At 39.3% G+C, this 17767-nt stretch overlaps 2 protein-coding genes across 2 annotated transcripts in view; both read left to right on the top strand.

Annotated features, from left to right (window-relative positions):
- LOC127809649 (uncharacterized) overlaps window positions 1-14170 on the top strand; it is a 40472-nt gene extending 26302 nt beyond the window's left edge. Inside the window, exon 3 of the mRNA XM_052348613.1 lies at window positions 14129-14170. Within this exon, the coding sequence (XP_052204573.1) occupies window positions 14129-14155 (27 nt within the window). The 3' untranslated portion in view covers window positions 14156-14170. The remainder of the gene's footprint in view (window positions 1-14128) is intronic.
- A 1325-nt stretch (window positions 14171-15495) lies between these two features.
- On the top strand, window positions 15496-17632 carry LOC127809517 (uncharacterized). Its single transcript, XM_052348364.1, has 3 exons — window positions 15496-15693; window positions 16155-17062; window positions 17249-17632. Exons 2-3 carry the CDS (start codon window positions 16221-16223, stop codon window positions 17463-17465), a joined length of 1059 nt encoding a protein of 352 aa, XP_052204324.1. The 5' UTR covers window positions 15496-15693; window positions 16155-16220; the 3' UTR covers window positions 17466-17632.
- The last annotated feature ends 135 nt before the right edge of the window (window positions 17633-17767 follow it).

Genomic DNA, 17767 nt, shown 5'->3' with positions numbered 1-17767 from the left:
AAAATTACATTTTAAGCCCGAGACCCACGATCGCGGGCTGCCCAGCTTCATCGGGCTACAAGGAGGCAGACCGGCCACGAATGCAGACGGTCATCATCGCCAACGGGTCTTTATCACGACGAATGCCGTCGGCAAGACAGTCGGTCTGCATTCCGTCCCTCATCGAGAGACATAGCCGGGCCATGATACGGATTCCGTTTAAGTCTAAGCGTCCGACAAATATAACACAAAAGAACAACATGACTCACCTCTTGACCGTGGGCGGTTAGGGTTGGCGGTGACGTTCAACGCTAATGCGGCGGCTGCTCGCTTGTTCTGGGGCAGATGTGGGGTTTAGGCAGAGATAGCGAGTTGGGCTTAACGAAGACAATCACAGGGAGCGATCGAGTGAGTGAAAGGCAATCCGGGTTTAATTAGTACGGGTGTTTTAAATTTCAGGGGTAAAATGGAAGTACCAGGGGTATACGTAACAGTGTGCAATAAGTATTAATAATCAGGTATTAGTTGAATTAGGGTTTTTTGTAGTTATCGGGAGCGGGGGGATCGTATTAAAGTAAGAGGCATAAAATAAATAACCCCCAATTTGATGTTGCCTCTGAAAGATTCGTCGGTAAAATGAACAACCAAATTCAAAAGTATACCTATCGGGTTTATTATAGCTATAAACCCGATACGGGTTTATTCGGGCATTAAAGCTCGTCCTATCCGGTGAATTGATATTCGGGCCAACAAGGGATTTTATGCCCGTAAAATGAAGTTACGGGCTTCATACACATGTTAGGTGCGGTGGGGTAAATTTATTGAAAACACTAAATATACTTTCCTCCGAATGTGAAAGGGTTTGCCATTTTATATAAAGACGGTTCAAATACAATGCATAATCCTTATTAAATACAACATTTAAAATTTCTTTATCTTTGAATATTTGAGGTTCCAATGACCTAAAATATATTCAAATTCAGTAAAAAAAAATTCGTCTCTTCCTCGTACGTTTGGGAGCTTCTTTCTCTTTCTCTATATGGGCAACTTCTTTATCTTTGAATAATTTGCCAGCCCTTTGGGCTGCATAATCCTTTGCATCCATGACTGCAAAAGAATAGAGCTCCACAGCCATTTCTTTTCTGAAATGTGCAGCTCGTTCCTAGGTCATCTCCTATATTGAGATACCGTTGGCCAGGAATTCCATCCATTTGAGCACAAAAATCCCACAATCACCACCCCTGTCAATTGTAACACCAAAAAACAATCACCTTCCATTAATAGGACTAACACCAAAAACACTAATTACAAATTTTTATAAAATAACATATACTAACCCGGTTTGCTGCGGACCTTCTTCAACACAAAACCTCCACTTGTCAGTCAAAATAATATCAGGTTTAAATATGGGGTATTTGCAACTTATTAGGAGTTTGGGAATCATATCTACCATATACTGGAACTTATTTTCATAGTCTACAGGTTTGGTTGAGGTGATAACACGAACAATCTAAGATTGCAGTTCTATCCTTACCAAAACCCAATGTGTATCATCTATATTTGCGGGGCATAGCACGCTCTCCACGTTCAAAAATCCGTGGGAAGCAAGTGCATCTCCCCAAAACATTTGCACAGGTAAATCTGGTTCTCCGAAAGGCACCCAACTGCCTTTCTGAAATTCGAACCACGAAGCTTTCAATGATTGCTGTATGGGGCCAAAATGACAGTGTCCATAATGTTAAACACAGTTAATTCCATGAAATAATTTACAGATATATTCATTTTGTCGGAACTTACAGCAAATGTGCTTGGCACCAATGATAATTTATCATTGGTTGTCCGTGATTCTTTCATTCTTTTATTAATCATGTATACGTAGCTATCAATGTGCTGCAAAGATTAAAAGAAACTTGAATAAGAATTATTAAATTAATAATGCAATTGGAAATTGATGCATCAAATTGAAAAATATCGATTCGCTATATCGAGTAACACCCAATATACAAAACCGATGGATAGAATGAATAAAATGTGCCAAGCAATCAATAATGTGCTGATATAGAATGAATAATAATAATATGTCAGTTATCTATAGCGGATATTAGCCGATATCATGTGTACGTAGCAATGAATAATGTGCCGTTTTGATTTTAAATATGAAATCAAAACTTACATACGCAACCGAGTAAGACCCGATATATGGATCCGATACGATATTTTTAAATACTTACATCAGATAGGAGCCAACTGTCCGGTGTGGACAGTATCTCAAAAAATGCCTTGTCCATATCACAGCAGCTAGCTCTTATAATGGTTGGAATTTTTAAGAAATTTTGGTACTCCAGATGCCAATCCCCGTTAGGAGGACCTTGCGGATTCAGCTTCGGAAGGGCGGATATGAATGTTTGAACTCCGTCGCCCTTATTTTCACCAGGGGCCTTCATTATTGATTCAATGACTGTATTTCTTTGATTGCCCCGTTCTGTTCGTCTCCTTTTGAATGTCTCCTTAACAGGAGTTATAGCTTGTATTAATTCTAATGACATATTTGTTGAGTCGGAGGCCTTTGTCTCCTCTTTCACCTCAACTTCCCCATCCTTGTTCGCCTCGTCTGTGCGTCTCCTATTGAATGTTTCATTAACAGGAGTTATAGCTTGTATTAATTCTAATGACATATTTGTTGAGTCGGAGGCCTTTGTCTCCTCTTTCACCTCAACCTCCCCATCCTTGTCCGCCTTGGCATCAATCGTCTCTGCCAGCCTTTTCACCTCCCCGTCCTTCGGATCCTCCATCATATCCACCTCCCCATCCTTATCATCCGCCCTCTCCACCGCCCCCTCATTATCCTCCGTCCTCTCCGCCTCCCCCTTATCCTCCATCCTCTCACCCTCGTCCCCCATCCTCTCCCCCTGGATATCGACATGGTTCTCATATATCCTATCAACCTCACCCTACTTAACCTCCACCTTATCCCCCTCGTCATCCTTCAGCTCATGCTCATCCTGGGTGACTGTTGATTTGATTGAAAATTGATGTAAGATTAAATTAAGCATACGCTTTATGTCACCCAACTCGTTTCTCAATTCCCTCCTAACTTCCCTTCTCACAACTTCCCCAATTTCTATCTTTAAACCTTGAAGATAGTTCTTGACAGTCCTCTATTTCTGTGGGTATTCACGCTTACCCCCGGCTTGGTTTAATGACTCCATCTCCACAACATTTTCACCTCTTCCTTCACCTCCAACTTCCTTTTCTTCGTCTGCTTCTTCTTCATCCTCTGATTCTTCTTCTTCTACAAAAACTCATTGTGAGTTCTTGTAATAATGTTCACCCATCTCCTCCTCGGTTGGCACAATAGGGGTAACATACCCTTTATTCTTCTCATCAAAAATTCCCAACTCCGAAATCTGGTCTTGGGTGAATTTTGAATCATAAAGTCTCCATTTGTTTATTCTTGGAGATTGACGACCTTCTTGATTTCTTTCCACAAGTTGGAGGTCAACCAAATGTGGCATTACCTCAAACATAAATATCTGCATAAAGAAACAAAGTATATATTAGATGCCTTATAATGTTTTATATTATACATATCGGCTGTGCATATCGGTTCATAGAAACCATGTCGGTTAAATTAATCGGCTGTACCGAAATGATAAAACCGATATACTTCGCAATGAAGACCGATATATAGTAACGAATGCAATTATTTAAAAATATACCTGTAATGTAATTGGGAAACCTCCCATGTCATATGTCTTCATCTCCTGCTGCTTCTGATTGAACGCATTCAGAATGTGATTTCTGGCACCATCTGTCGTACAAATAAAGGATTCGTTTGCCCAAGGGAAACTGTTGGCCTCTTCCCAATGGGAGGCCAGGTGAAAATATATCATATCCACCTTCTTTGAACGAGACTTGGAATTGATTTCATTGATGATCATGAGATATGACAAAGAGAGAAGATCTTCATCAGAACATTTAACCTTGCCACTAGCAATGTCCTTCCTGAATAACTCTCTCAACCTTGCACCTGAAACACCTTTCTTCGGGGTACAGTCAGGGAAAAACTTGGTAAACAGTTTAAGAGTTCCCACCACCTTGATTTTCCTCTTTGCTGATTCGATGTTGCCAAACTTCAACCCTGTTATCAGAGCAAACTCCTCCCTGCCAAATTTTACATCTTTCCCACATATTCTGAAGCACAGGGAGCCTACCTCGTCATTGTCTTCCCTCCTCAACAGTCTTAACAGTAGACTGTGGACTAATTGATTGCTCCATGTGAGTCCATCCAAATCGTATACTAGGTGGCTGAAAGCAGAATTCTTAAACTGGTCCTCTAGTTCAGGCTTCTTCTTCAGTGCCTTCCTAATTAACTCAACAGTGGCATCAAAATGATTGAGTCTAGTTATTCTGGCGTTGAAAAACCTATTGATCTCTAATTTAGCATCAACTATCTGTAGCAAATAGAGAAAACAATAATAATTAAAAAAACATATAGGATGTTAAAGAAAACATGCCGGTTAAAACCGAAATGTTAACAAATCAGCATTTCATGGTAGGCCCATGTCGACATACGTCGGTGGAGTATTTCAAAACATGACAAAACAAAGGAATATTGTTCTAACCTTCTTTCTAGTCTTAATCTGGCTCATGTGAATGGCCTTCTTCTCCGCCTTCTCGGTTGTGTTCTTATCAAACGACGCATGTGAGCGAGCCATTTTCAGTAATACGGACCTGGGACAGTAATGAGGGAATCGCAACGAGAATACAGAGCAGTTAGATACACAAACACGAACGAAACCAACATGGAAAAGGGAAGGGAAGAAAGTCAAAGTACATGTGCTGGGCAGGAAAGTCATTGTTGTCCAAAGGATAAAAAGTCAAATCGGTGCAGACATTGGGAACTGCAAAGTAAAGATTTGAAGCGAGAAAACAACATCAATATAAAACAGGTATCATTGCATTATTAAGATATAACACCACATTTGGTTTGTTTAAAGCAGATAGGAAAAACATATCGGTTATAACCGATATAACATACCATAAACTATTCCGGTTAAACAAAGTATCGGATATAAGACCGATATAACATGAGCGATCGCTAACATCTACATGTGTTGCGCGGGAAGGCCATTGTTGTCCGAAGGATGAAATGTCATATCGGGGCATACATTGGGAACTGCAAAATAAATATTTTAAACAGAAAACGCGACTCATTGCATTATGAATAGTATTTTTTCGCGATAAGATAGTGGTTATTTCCAGTTTGGTTACACGACATTTAGTTTGTTTAAAGGATATGGGGGAAACTTATTGGCCATAAACCGCTGTCCTGATACGTTATATGGGTTCTCGGTTACAGCCATATAACATAACCAAAAGGCGGGCAACCGAACCCCCGCAAATAACGGTAAATGATCGGCCGAGGTTTACACGACGTATTCAAACCAGTTAGGGAAGTGTAAGGAATTGAGGCAGGTTATGTCGGTTGTATCTGTTGTAATTTGGATCGGTGAAAAGATATTTCAAACGCATCGGTGTATACATATCGGTTAATTCAAAAACAATGTTGGAGGCATTAAGAGGACTCTGAAGCAGATTTCGGTTTCATATATCGATCCATCGTACATGTTAGTATCAGTGCGAATATCAAATATGGTTTCGGTTGCCTTTAATATGTAAGCAAACGTATAAACAGTCCTCATTGCATTATTAATAGTAAATTTAACCGATAAGACATTCGTTATATTTGAGGTTGCACTGGTGTCGGCCAACCGAACCGTCGCACAAAGTATGGTTGTGTATCCCATACGTTTGACCGATATAGTGGATTAAATGAGCTAGTATCGGATACGTTTTTAGATAGGATAAAAACCAATATTATTTTTAGCAGTGAATAAACGTAACCGACTTCCTTTTTAACAAATTGTTTCTTGTTTTCATGGCGGTTCAATTCGATACAATTTGCATGTGGTAGGCGAGATCATAATATGGGTGTATACATATCGGTTTAATTTGTTGTAATCGTGTTTTCATGTCGGTTCCAAACCGATATATTATATTATATATATTCGTATTTTAATTCCATACCAGAGAAATATATAACCGACAATGACAAGAGAAATAACAAAGAAGAGAAAGGACAAAATGACAGGAAAACAATAACATTTACATTTACATTATTGTAATCAACTAATGAATTTACAATCATTTCATACATGTTCTAAAAATGGAGCAGGCATCGAATATAACCGAATACATATCGGTATTGGACAGAGGATGTAATACATAAAATTTAAACCGATATCAATTAACCGACGTATCCGTACCCAACCGATTATAGTACAGCACCAGCAGACGATATTGCCAACTTCACTTGCCAACAGGATGCAGGAAAATCTGAGCGTGCTGAACTAAACAACTTAGCATCTTATCTGTATATCGGTACTGTTGTATCGGTTTCCAGCTTCATATCTCTATGTCTCTGCACCGATATTACTTCCCAATCCGACATAACCTGGGTCATTTCCTTACACTTCCCTTGAGTGTCTACTCCCTTAGAGAACCCTGACTGAATATCCTCGACCACATGGGTCAATTCCCTCAGTTGCCTAACTGGTTTGAATACGTCGTGTGAGGATATTCAGTCAGGGTGTAAGGAAATGACCCGGGTTATATCGGTTGTTTGTTAAGGTCAGCAGTGCATTGGCTACATACCTAGAATATGAACTAGCAATAGGACGCGAGGCAATCCAAAATGTGAGCACCCCAAGGAAAGTGACATCTACTGTTGGCCTTGTTATGGGATTCTTACAAATGTTGAGAATGCAAAGCGTGCGAACCAAGAGAAGTGCAAAACAAAATGCAAACCCACTGATCAATGGGTTTGCCTTTGTTTTGCACTTCTCTTGCATGACCCTCGCATGCTGCTGCTGTTAGTGCTTTCTGAATCCAATCTATCAGTATATATATATAGGGTGATGGGAGTAGTGGGTGGAATAAATGAGCTATTAAAGAAGGGATACCAACAGTCGGCCAACCAAACGATGTAATAAATGAGCTAGTAAAGAAGGGATACCAAAAGTCGGGCAACAGAAAGGTGGGTGCCGTACATAAATTATATATGCGGTTCACATAAAATCATCAGTAAAACGGGTCTTGGGCATTAGGTTAAACTTGACAAAGAGAACGTATTTCAATATTAAAAAAATAGACTACCAAAATCAAAAACTGAAAATTGAATAAATAAGGCCAATTAGCACCAAAAGCCAAAACGTTTTCTGGTTATTGCGATATCCAATCCGATCGGACAATTCACACTTCACACTAACGCGGACCTTGTATAGTTCGATCGGACACATTTATATATAAGAATAGTCCGGTCTCTTCATGTGCAGTTCTTTTTTTGTTGCACAGTAAATATGGCTCCCATTTAAATAGGCAACGTAGCGTGCCACCTGTTAAAAGGAACACGCCCGAGGAATCGATTTAGAGAGCAGGCCGAAATTACAAGTAATTTCATAAAATCGGTACTTGTTGCCAAAATTGAAACGATTGGATATAAACGAAAAAATCGTTCACCGTTTGTATTTTTTGTGCTAATTGGCCGAATTAAAAAGAAAATATTACAATTATTATTAGTAATCCATCGGCCTTGATGTGGTCCGCCGGACTATATCGTGGTATTAAGTCCGATAGATGGAGTATGAATATTCATTCGAATTTTATCAGGGAATCAAGTCCGATCATATATTCCTGAAACGATTTTAGATGGAAGCGATATCCTAGTTTGATTCGATATTGTTTCATTAATGGAAGCGGTCCATACCACGATAAAGTCCGATAGGATCAAAATCTCCTCCCGAACATACATAACGTGATATCGGTTATAACGTAACGGGTACCGATTGGACTAACCAGGTGTATATGATCAGTCGAACCCTTTCATTTGCATCTCTTCGCTTCACATTCTGTCTTTATTATAATTGCGTTGCCTGACCGCCTTTTCCTCTATTAGATCGTTATTCCCAATTTGGTTCGCGTTCTTATTCCATATTACTGATACGATGGCTAGCTCAACCGAGAAGCAATCGAAGGCGGCCAAGAGCAAGAGCGCAAAGAAGACGGTTCATCAGGTTTGATTTTGGACTATTTTCTTTGTCTGCTGATGTTTTGACGAGATTGGCAGCGAATAATTTGATATGAATACATACCACTGAGTTCGGGTTTGAGAAGATGAACTAAATCCAGAAAATATATGTTATAAACCGACGTATTTATAATATTAGCGGATGTGTTCGCATTTATCTCTCGCTAGATGAAGAAGGGGCAACGGTTTATGGCCATCATGTTCGGCGAAGATATGTTATAAACCGACGTACATAATACAGGCTGATAGGTTAACATACATCGGCGGCATATATATACACCACCAATATGGGGTTTAGCGATGGTTAGGGTTTAGCGTTTACTCCGTATGGATATGGGGTAACCGATATCGCTTATATTATATACTTGATCGGTTCCTTGTAACCGAGATAAAGATTGTATTGTTTAACTTAATATTATTTTTTTATTTTTTTGTATAGAGGTTAGATGATGATAACTTGGAAATCAATGAGTTTTTCCACGCTCGGATTACTAGACTTGATCATTTTAAGGATACTGTTGAAGGCATTAGGGCGACACTGAGGCATAAGCCTGACCTTGAGGAACAGTTTAAGGCATCTTGTTTTGGACAACTCGTATATGGAGTACAGGGACTAACATAGAGCATTCAGTTAGTCCATAGTCTACTGTTAAGGCTGCTGAAGATAGCAGACAACGACGAGGAAGGCTCCTTGTGCTTCAGAATATGTGGGAAGGATGTAAAATTTGGGAGGGAGGAGTTTGCTCTGATCACGGGGTTGAAGTTTGGAAACATCGAAGCATCAAATCGGAAAATCAATGTGAAGGGGAGTCCTGCACTATTTGCCAAATTCTTCCCCGACTGTAACATAAAGAAAGGGGTTTCAGGGGCCAAGTTAAGACAGATTTATATGCGGGACATTGCTAGTGGTAAGGAGCAGTGTTCTGATGAAGATCGTCTCTCTATGTCATATCTGATGATTATAAATGAAATCAATTCCAAGTCCCATGGCGCGAAGGTGGATATCAGATATTTTCACCTGGCCTCTGATTGGCCAGAGGTTAATAGGTTCCCATGGGCAAACGACTCCTTCATCTCTACGACAGATAGTGCCAGACGAGGCATCTTGAATGCGTTCAGACAGAAGAACGATAACAAGACATACGACATTGGAGGTTTTCCAATTTTCTTACAGGTATATATCGGTGTCGGTGGATCATCGATATGGATAAACCGATACGAATATGATATCGGTTATACAATATCTCTTAGTTTATCCATATCGTATCGATTATACCATATCGATATCTGACCGATTAGAACCGACATGTCTTATTAGAACCGTAACACTGTTCTAATATTTGTATTATAAAGCAGTAGTCTAATACTTATTTCCTTAATTTTGTATCATATGCAGATTTTTTTATTTGAGGTCATGCCACATTTGGTTAAGCTGGGAATTGTTGAGAGAATTGAATCAGGCCCTCAAGCTCCAAGGCTGAAGAAATAGATACTTTCACATAAAAAAAATCAACCAAGAACAAATTTTGCAAGGGCGTTTATTTGATGATGGGGAAGTTATCCCCATTGTGCCAACAGAACAGGAGATGAGGGAGGATTATTTTATTGAGCCACGTGGTGTATTGGAAGAAGAAGAAGTAAATAAAGGTGAAGGAGTCGGAGGGAGTGCAAATGTAATGGAGGTTGACTCAATAAACCAGGGAGGAAGGAGTGTTGAAGCGAAGGAAACAATATGTATAAAGAACTATTTAGATGGTTTAATGGAGGAAGTTCGAGAGGAAAGGAAGGAAGTCAGCAACGAGCTCGGTGAAGTTAGAAATGAGTTAAGGGAAGTCAGAAACGAGCTAAGGGAAGTGAAAAACGAGCTCGGGGCACTTAGGCACATGTTGACTCGAGATAAGGAAGAGAGCACCGACATAAAGAATATGTTTACTTTCATCTGCCAGCGATTGTCAATCAAGCCACCGGTACCTGAGGGGGATGACGACAGGAATGACCGTGAGGTGGAGGGGGATGGGGAGAGGAAAGATGTTGAAGGTGAGGTTTCGATGGAGGACGGGGAGGAGGAGACGACGGCAGGCGATGTTGCTGAGGCTGTGGCTGTGGTTGAGAAATTGATAGAGGGGACACAAACAGAATCAATAAACCCGTCATTAGATACTCCTATTAAGGAGACATTCTAGAGGATGGGTGTGCAGATGGGGCACAAAAGAAAAGCCATTGAATCAATTATGAATCCCCTCGAGGGAAATAAGGAGGACTCGGGAGTAACATCATTCACCTCCAAACTCCCAAAGCTGAATCCCAAACCCACAGGTGCTCCAAGCGGTTATTGGGTGGAGGACTTACATAAATTTCTCAACGATCCAAATACAACGGCAGTTATCAAAGCTTCCTGCTGTTATATGGATAAGGAATTTTTTGAGATCCTATCAAAAAAAGACCAATGGCTCCGATCTGATGTAAGTCATTAGCTAACTATATATGTTCTGTTGTGTATATCGGGTTATAATTATCTGTTAAGAGCCGATACTTACTTACCTACATATATCCTTTGTTGTATAGCTACGTCGGCTACACTTTATTGGTTATATGTTAATTAGTCGGTTTCCTACATCGGTCTTGAACCGATATATATAGTCGATATATATACATTGTAATGTATCGGTTTCGTATGTAAGTTACAAACCGATATATATAACCGATATATATACATTGTAATGTATCGGTTTCGTATGTAAGTTACGAACCGATATTTATAACCGTATTTGCCTATGATCTTTTTGGTTTAAATATTTGCAGCACATGGATAGCTACGTGTACATGTTGAATAAAAGAATGAAACAAACAAAGACAACCAATACAAAATTAGCATTGGTTCCAAGCACATTTAGTGTAAGTGTCGTAACCATATATATTATCTGGACTGGAATTTACTTCCCAAAATAACAAAGCATTTGTGATTTTGACCGCACACAGCAATTATTGAAGAGTGCGTGGGATCAGTTGAAGGCAAGAAAGTGGGGAAACTTCACGGAGCATGATATTCCTTGCCAATATTTTTGGGGAGAGACAACAGATACCAACGGATTCTTAAATGTTGAGGCCGTGCTATGCCCTGCAAATGTAGATGATAAACATTGGGTTTTGGTAGGGCTGGAATTCGCGGTTCAATGTGTTCATGTATATACCTCGACCACACCAAAAAACTACAAAACTAAGTTCGAGTATCTTGTACATATGGTTCCAAAGCTTCTAAGAGATTGTAATTACGACGTCTTAACACCTGGATTTAAGTTGAAGCCTAAATGGGACTTCAAGGTTCAAAAAGGTCCTCAGCAAATTGGGTAAGGTTAAGGTTATTCAGCACATTGTTTATTTGGATTATGATGGATATAAATGTTATTTGCTTACAATTAACAGGGGTGGTGATTGTGGGATATTTGTTCTCAAATGGATGGAACTCATGGCCCACAATGTCTCAATAAACGAGATGACCCAGGAGCATGCTGAACTTTACAGGTCTCATATGGCTGTGGATCTTCATGCTTTTGCAGTATCGGATGCACTGGATTTTGCAGCCAGCCTTGATACCAAAGATCCCAAGAAGAGAAAGGAAAACTAAACTATTGTAATGTATATATCATCTTAGTAATATTGTAAATTATATCGTACCAATATATATGTTTTAACTGTTAATATGTCCTCATTAATGTCCATTAGTTTGACATCTTTCTATTAGAGGAAATGGATCGGTTACAGGTGTCATAATTATATCAGTTCTGATTCATCGGATATAAACCGATACTATTTGACCGAGATGTGGAATTCCTCAGTATTAATCGGTTAATAAACATCGGTTAATTAACCGATATGAATTCACCGATATTGTTTTCCCATAACTAATTTCTTAACTTTCAAAATTATTTGGCGACCTGTGAGACATCCTTTATATGTGATATCATTGGTTCTGTGTTTAAACCTATATCATGATGTAAATTGCCGATATATCAACCGATATCTAGCGAAATGCATAATTTTTCACTCATAACTTTGGAAAAGAGGAAAAACTATCTTGTCTACGATTGGAAAATAACTAAATACCTAGATCGAGAGAAGCCGATTAATGTGCGAGCTCAACAACGCTTAAGGAATAAGAACAATGGGCGCGAATAAGACGCTTGATGAAGAAGCAGTAGCACTTTGACAAGTGAATAACAACAACAATGGCTCTGAGAAAGACGAGCGTGAGAGATTGACGGCGGCCGAGTCAGAATGTGAGCGACAGAAGAGAGGGAGGGAGGGAGAAGACCATCCCTAAGTAGCGGGGTTATTAAAAGCGGGGCCATTTTTGTCCATTCAACTCACGAAAGTCCTAGTTTTGCAAAGATTTTCAAAGTGTCCTATTTTTGCATATTTTAGTAACGGGGGTCCTACTTTTGAAAATTTCTCGACATAATGCCACTGCCATTCTCACTTCCCTGTACTTGCGTTGAAAAGTATGTACCTCATACTCCATGATATAAAAGTCAAAGTAAACGAATCGTGTGCATACATGGAGGATTGGATAAGCAACGCGGCGAGTTCCATTCTTACCTAAGGATTAAAGGTTTAATCCATGATTTATTTATTTATTTATTTTTTATGTAATTGAAGATACGAGTATCCAGAAGAATTCAATTATTCCAAATAAATGAATCGTGCTCTCAAGACATAGTTCGAGCAGTTGAGCAAGTGAGCAAGTGATATGTCGAATTTACATCGATTGGTCATAAATTTGATCTTTGCCTAAAACAATAAGATAAAGTCTTACATCTATGATTTATTTCTTTTGTTAAAATTGATGGCACAAGGGACGAAAATTGTACAAGGATGGTCATTTCAAGTAAACGAACCATTATTTATGTCATAAAAAATATTACGTTAATAAAATATATAACATTACACTTAATATATAAATATAATAATTAATCGCTCAATGATTAAAAAATTTGACATCTAATCTCATCAAAACAAGGGATTAAAATATGGTATGTATAAAGCCTTTAATGAATTAATAAAGTATTTAAAATCATTTAAATCATAATTTAACCATTTGTATGATCAGACCCAACATAGTATAATAGCGATTAATATGGATTTAGTAATAGATAGATATAAAAATAGAAATTATTAAAATAAATGAAATAATTAAAATGATTCAATATTGTATTTTAAAAAAACTATAGCTTTATGACTAAATAAAAATGGTCAAAACTCAAATCAAATCATTTTAGATGATTTTTAAAATTACGAAAACTGTTTTTTCTCACCCTTAGTGAAGGGTCTCCATTTTAAAGTTAATTGGAAGGTCAGAAAAAGGATGGCCCATAATTTGATTGGACTGGGCCGTGGGCTTGGGTTTTCTCGGCTCAACCCAATAGTGATATTTGCCCGTTGGTTTTGGATTCACTTTTAGATCTCCCCCACATAATCGGCCGTTGCGTCGCCCTTCAAGAACGGTCACTACCCCCATCTATTAAATCACAATTCAAGCGACAAAATTTTTCAGAGCTGCGCCCTCTTCTCTGCAGCTAGTAGATTGCTCGTTTTCCACTGGAGAAGGCTCCCAAAAAGCCTCCAAAACCACCGGTTCAGCCGGAAAACACCCATTTGGACTCCAAAACGCCAACCCCAGATCAGAATTCCCAGAACTCCGGCGGCGGTTCTTGCATATCGGACGGCGGCGCTGCACCGGATCGGCTCGAGGTCCCGAAGGCATTCAAATACCCAGAAAGGTGCTGAAACAGAGTAGCCAATCTGGTTGTTTTCTACTATTGATCCTGGTGTTGATGAGCTTTGATGATGTGGATTCTTACTTGTTTAGCGTTTTCTTGGATCTATTTAAATGGCAGGTACAGAAGCCCATCTGATCTTATGATGTCCCCTGTCTCAAAAGGCCTTCTTGCTCGGACCAGAAAACCTGGCACTCCCTTACCCCCAACCAAGAACCAATCCAAGTTAACAAAAGCACTTATTTTCATTTGATTTTTGTAATATGACAATCATATCATATTGCCACCAGCTTTCAGCATCATCATCCTCATTATCGGCAGGGAATGCATAAACCTGCCCTTTTGGGTTGAGCCGAGAAGACCCTCCTCCTCGCCGCATAAACCTGCCCAAAAACAGAATAAAAAGGACTTGGATTTCTAAAAGCATCAGACAGAGAGAGAGAATGAAATTCAGAAACCTTAACTGAATCTCTGTGCTTGTTTGCTGTCTGAAGAAGATGGGGAATGTTGATGAATACTACTACTACTACTACAACAGCCCACTGATGTACAGTTGGAGAGAGGGAGAATGGAACCGTGAGTTGCGTTTTCACTAGTCAGCAGCAGCAGCTTCCTCTCCTCCTTCTCCACTTCTGCTTCCATTGTTTGTTACCATCACATTGCCACCAGCTTTCAGCATCATCATCCTCATTATCGGCAGGGAATGCAGAGAGAGAGAGAGAGAGAGAGAGAGGATTAGCTAGCAATTGGGTTGTGAGATGAATGGATAAGGTGACCAAATAATTGAGAGCCCCTACTGTCTTGTCTTTTGTCATCTTTCTTTCCAAAATGCCTCTCCTTTTTCAGATTTATATTGCTTTTGTGGAATTCAGAATAACAGTATAAATCAAACTCTACACTAAAATATAAAAATATTACTAAATTTTAATTTATAATTAAAACATCACTAAAATTTACACAATTTTATAATTATTATTAATTTAATATATAATATCATAATTATCGTTAAAAGAACTGACGAGATATTGACATAACTAACAATATAAACAACTAAATAATACAAATGATTACTGAACTTTATATTAAATTATAAAAATATTATTAAAATTTATATTAAAATATAAAAATATTAGTATTTCGTTAATGGCTTTTAAAGACAAATGACAATACTTATAAAATTGTATATTAAATTAAAATTTTAATAATTATTTATACTATTTATATAATTAAGGTAAATAAGTGTAAATTAAACACAAAAAATACCAAAAAACAAATCTTGTTGGTGGGTGAGGCAACTCAAAAGGGCTCTTCGGCATTTATTTACATTATTATGATTATGTTAGGATTATAATTATTTAAGTTTTTAGTGATTTTTAAAATATATTTTTCCATAAAAATAGACATATCTGACCAGCATATAAATATAAAAAAATAAAAATAGGGAGACCCGTGCAGTTAAATGGCGCCAACCGCTCCTAGAAGTTCGTTACATTTCGGTGAATTTCGAATTTATTTATGAAATTCACCGAAATGACCGCTCAACCCCCCCATCCAAGATCAGAACCAAACACCTTCCCTGCCCCCCACAGCGTCCATTGATCTTCCTTCTCATCTCAAACCCTAAAAACTTCATCATTTATGCTGGATTTTCTTCCCCCCTTTTAAATTAATCTTTTCTGCCATTCCAGATTTTCTAGTTTCTCTTCTGGTTGATTCTGAGGCCAAGGAGAGAAACTCCAGATTATCAACATTTCTGGGGAGCTTTTGGCGGTTCATTGAAATTCTTCCCAAGTACGTACGTTCCATATCAAAATTTCTTCTTCACACTTGATCTTTATATATATATATATAGATATATATATGTTATGAGGAAGCTGAATGATGCAAAACCAATGTATAAAATTAACCTGGTTGATCAATTATTAATTAAACGTAGAACAAGCCCAATCAAAAAAACCTCAAATTGCAGGTTTGATTGATTCAAGATATATACTAAGAAAGAGGGTTAGATTGACTTGCACGATGTGATGAGATTGGTTTCTTCATCGACCATCGATCGAGAAATGATGAAATTCTTCCCAAATTTTTTATTAATCAACCTCTCAGATGGTTTATTAATAGTCTACCTTTCTCTGAGGAATCTATGATTGTATGTGTGTGTGTGTGTGTGTGAAACCCATTGATTTGTTTTGGTTGGTCGGAGCAAAACGCAACAATCTTGTGCTTTATGATGCATATAACAATGGATGCAGATGCAGGGTGGCTGCTATTGTTGAGATGGCATAAGCCCAAAGAAGACCGATAAAAGTAGACAAGAAATGGAATCAGAAAACGGTAAGGATTCGGAGATGCAAACGGCGGCGGCGGCCGGGACATCTCGAGACAATAGTTATCCGGTTATTAGAGTAGGAGCGTCTCACTCATCGTCTTCCTCTGCCTCCGACAAGGATGGTGCTATCTCAGATGACTCGCTCTCCAAAATCGGATTGATGTCGCCTGAAGAAGCTGCGGCTGCGGCGGGTCAGACCCCACAATGGAGCATGGTAAGCATGTCGCCGAGGTCGGGGCCGGGGCCCATGTCGTCGGCGGAATATAGCCCTCATTATGACTGGGGCAAGCTTTGTCCATCTCCCAGGCAATCCCCACCTCCCATGCAGACAATGGGGCGGACTAGTGAAGAAGGCGGCGGCTATGACCCAAATAGGATTCCATCTGCTGTTTTCAGTGGCAAACCCGCCACGCCTATGGAATGGAGCGTTGCTTCGAACGAGTCTTTGTTTAGTATCCACATGGGGAACAACAGTTTCTCCAGGGATAATGCCATTCTCAAGTCTGGGGAACTCACCAAGTCCGGCGAGTTGATGATCAACTTCAACAAATCCGGCCGGCTACCCGCCTCCGAATCAAACTCCGACGAGTTGAAGAAATCTCCGTCTAGCCTCCCCACTGTAATCAAAGCGCCGGATGACAAGACTGGTTTGCCGCCGCCGGCGACACCAGTCAAGGGAACGGCAGAATTAGATCATAACAATAGCAGCAGCAAGAATCCTGCAGTTCAGCATTCTCTATCCAAAGCTTCCGACGGCACTTGTACTTCTGCAAATACCCCTCGCCTTTCTGACGACAGCGGTAACAGCTGCCATTCTTTCGCATTCCCAATGTGAGACCCACCTACTAGTTTTAGTACTTCTTCGAATGTGTTAATGATTCCAAGATGGGAGACCCAACAAGCAAGGAAGCTTTCCCTGTTTGGTTCCTGATTGATTTTCGGGATCAATATCATTATTCTTGATTGATTTTGATCTGGTTGAATGATTGATGTTTACGTGACATAATTTAATGACAGATTGATGGGTGAAGAAGGAAGGAATGTGTCGGTGAAGGTGCCTCCCACAAACGATTTGCAGGCGAATGCCTCACACAAGAAGGCGGCGGCGGTGGCCGAGGAGCAGCAGCCACCGGCTGGAGAAGCAGGCCAAACTGCGGCGGCGGCGGGGACCCCCAAAGCACCAAATGAAACAAAATGGTTCTCTTGCTTTTCTTGTCGCTTTCCTTGCTTTTGACCATCAGTGAGTGAGTGAGTGAGTGAGAATGGATAGCTTTGCTACTTAAAATGGTCTTCTCTAGCATGGAGATAAGATCTCTCAAGTTGGGGCTTATAATTGCTTTGTTCCTTTTTAAGTTTAAAAGCATAGCCACTCCCATTAAATTGCCATTTAAACAACCCTCTGTTATCTGCTAATTATGAGCTTCTTCTTTTTTTTTTTTTGCTTTTTTCATATATGCATCTGTGTTGCCCCATGCCCATATGGTTCAACAATTAGCACTTTCTTTTTCTCTCCTTTCAGTTGCCTATAAGGACATT

Source organism: Diospyros lotus, chromosome 9, assembly GCF_014633365.1.
Source record: "Diospyros lotus cultivar Yz01 chromosome 9, ASM1463336v1, whole genome shotgun sequence".
In the NCBI taxonomy this organism is placed as follows: Eukaryota; Viridiplantae; Streptophyta; class Magnoliopsida; order Ericales; family Ebenaceae; genus Diospyros; species Diospyros lotus.
Note: the sequence above shows the minus strand (reverse complement) of the source record. Positions and strands in the feature narration are given on the sequence as shown.

Excerpts from the sequence above, each read along its gene's own strand:
- LOC127809517 (XM_052348364.1), top strand. The coding sequence starts at position 16,221 with ATGGAATCAGAAAACGGTAAGGATTCGGAGATGCAAACGGCGGCGGCG. Across the intron at positions 17,063-17,248 it reads CATTCTTTCGCATTCCCAAT|ATTGATGGGTGAAGAAGGAA; the intron begins GTGAGACCCACC and ends ATTTAATGACAG.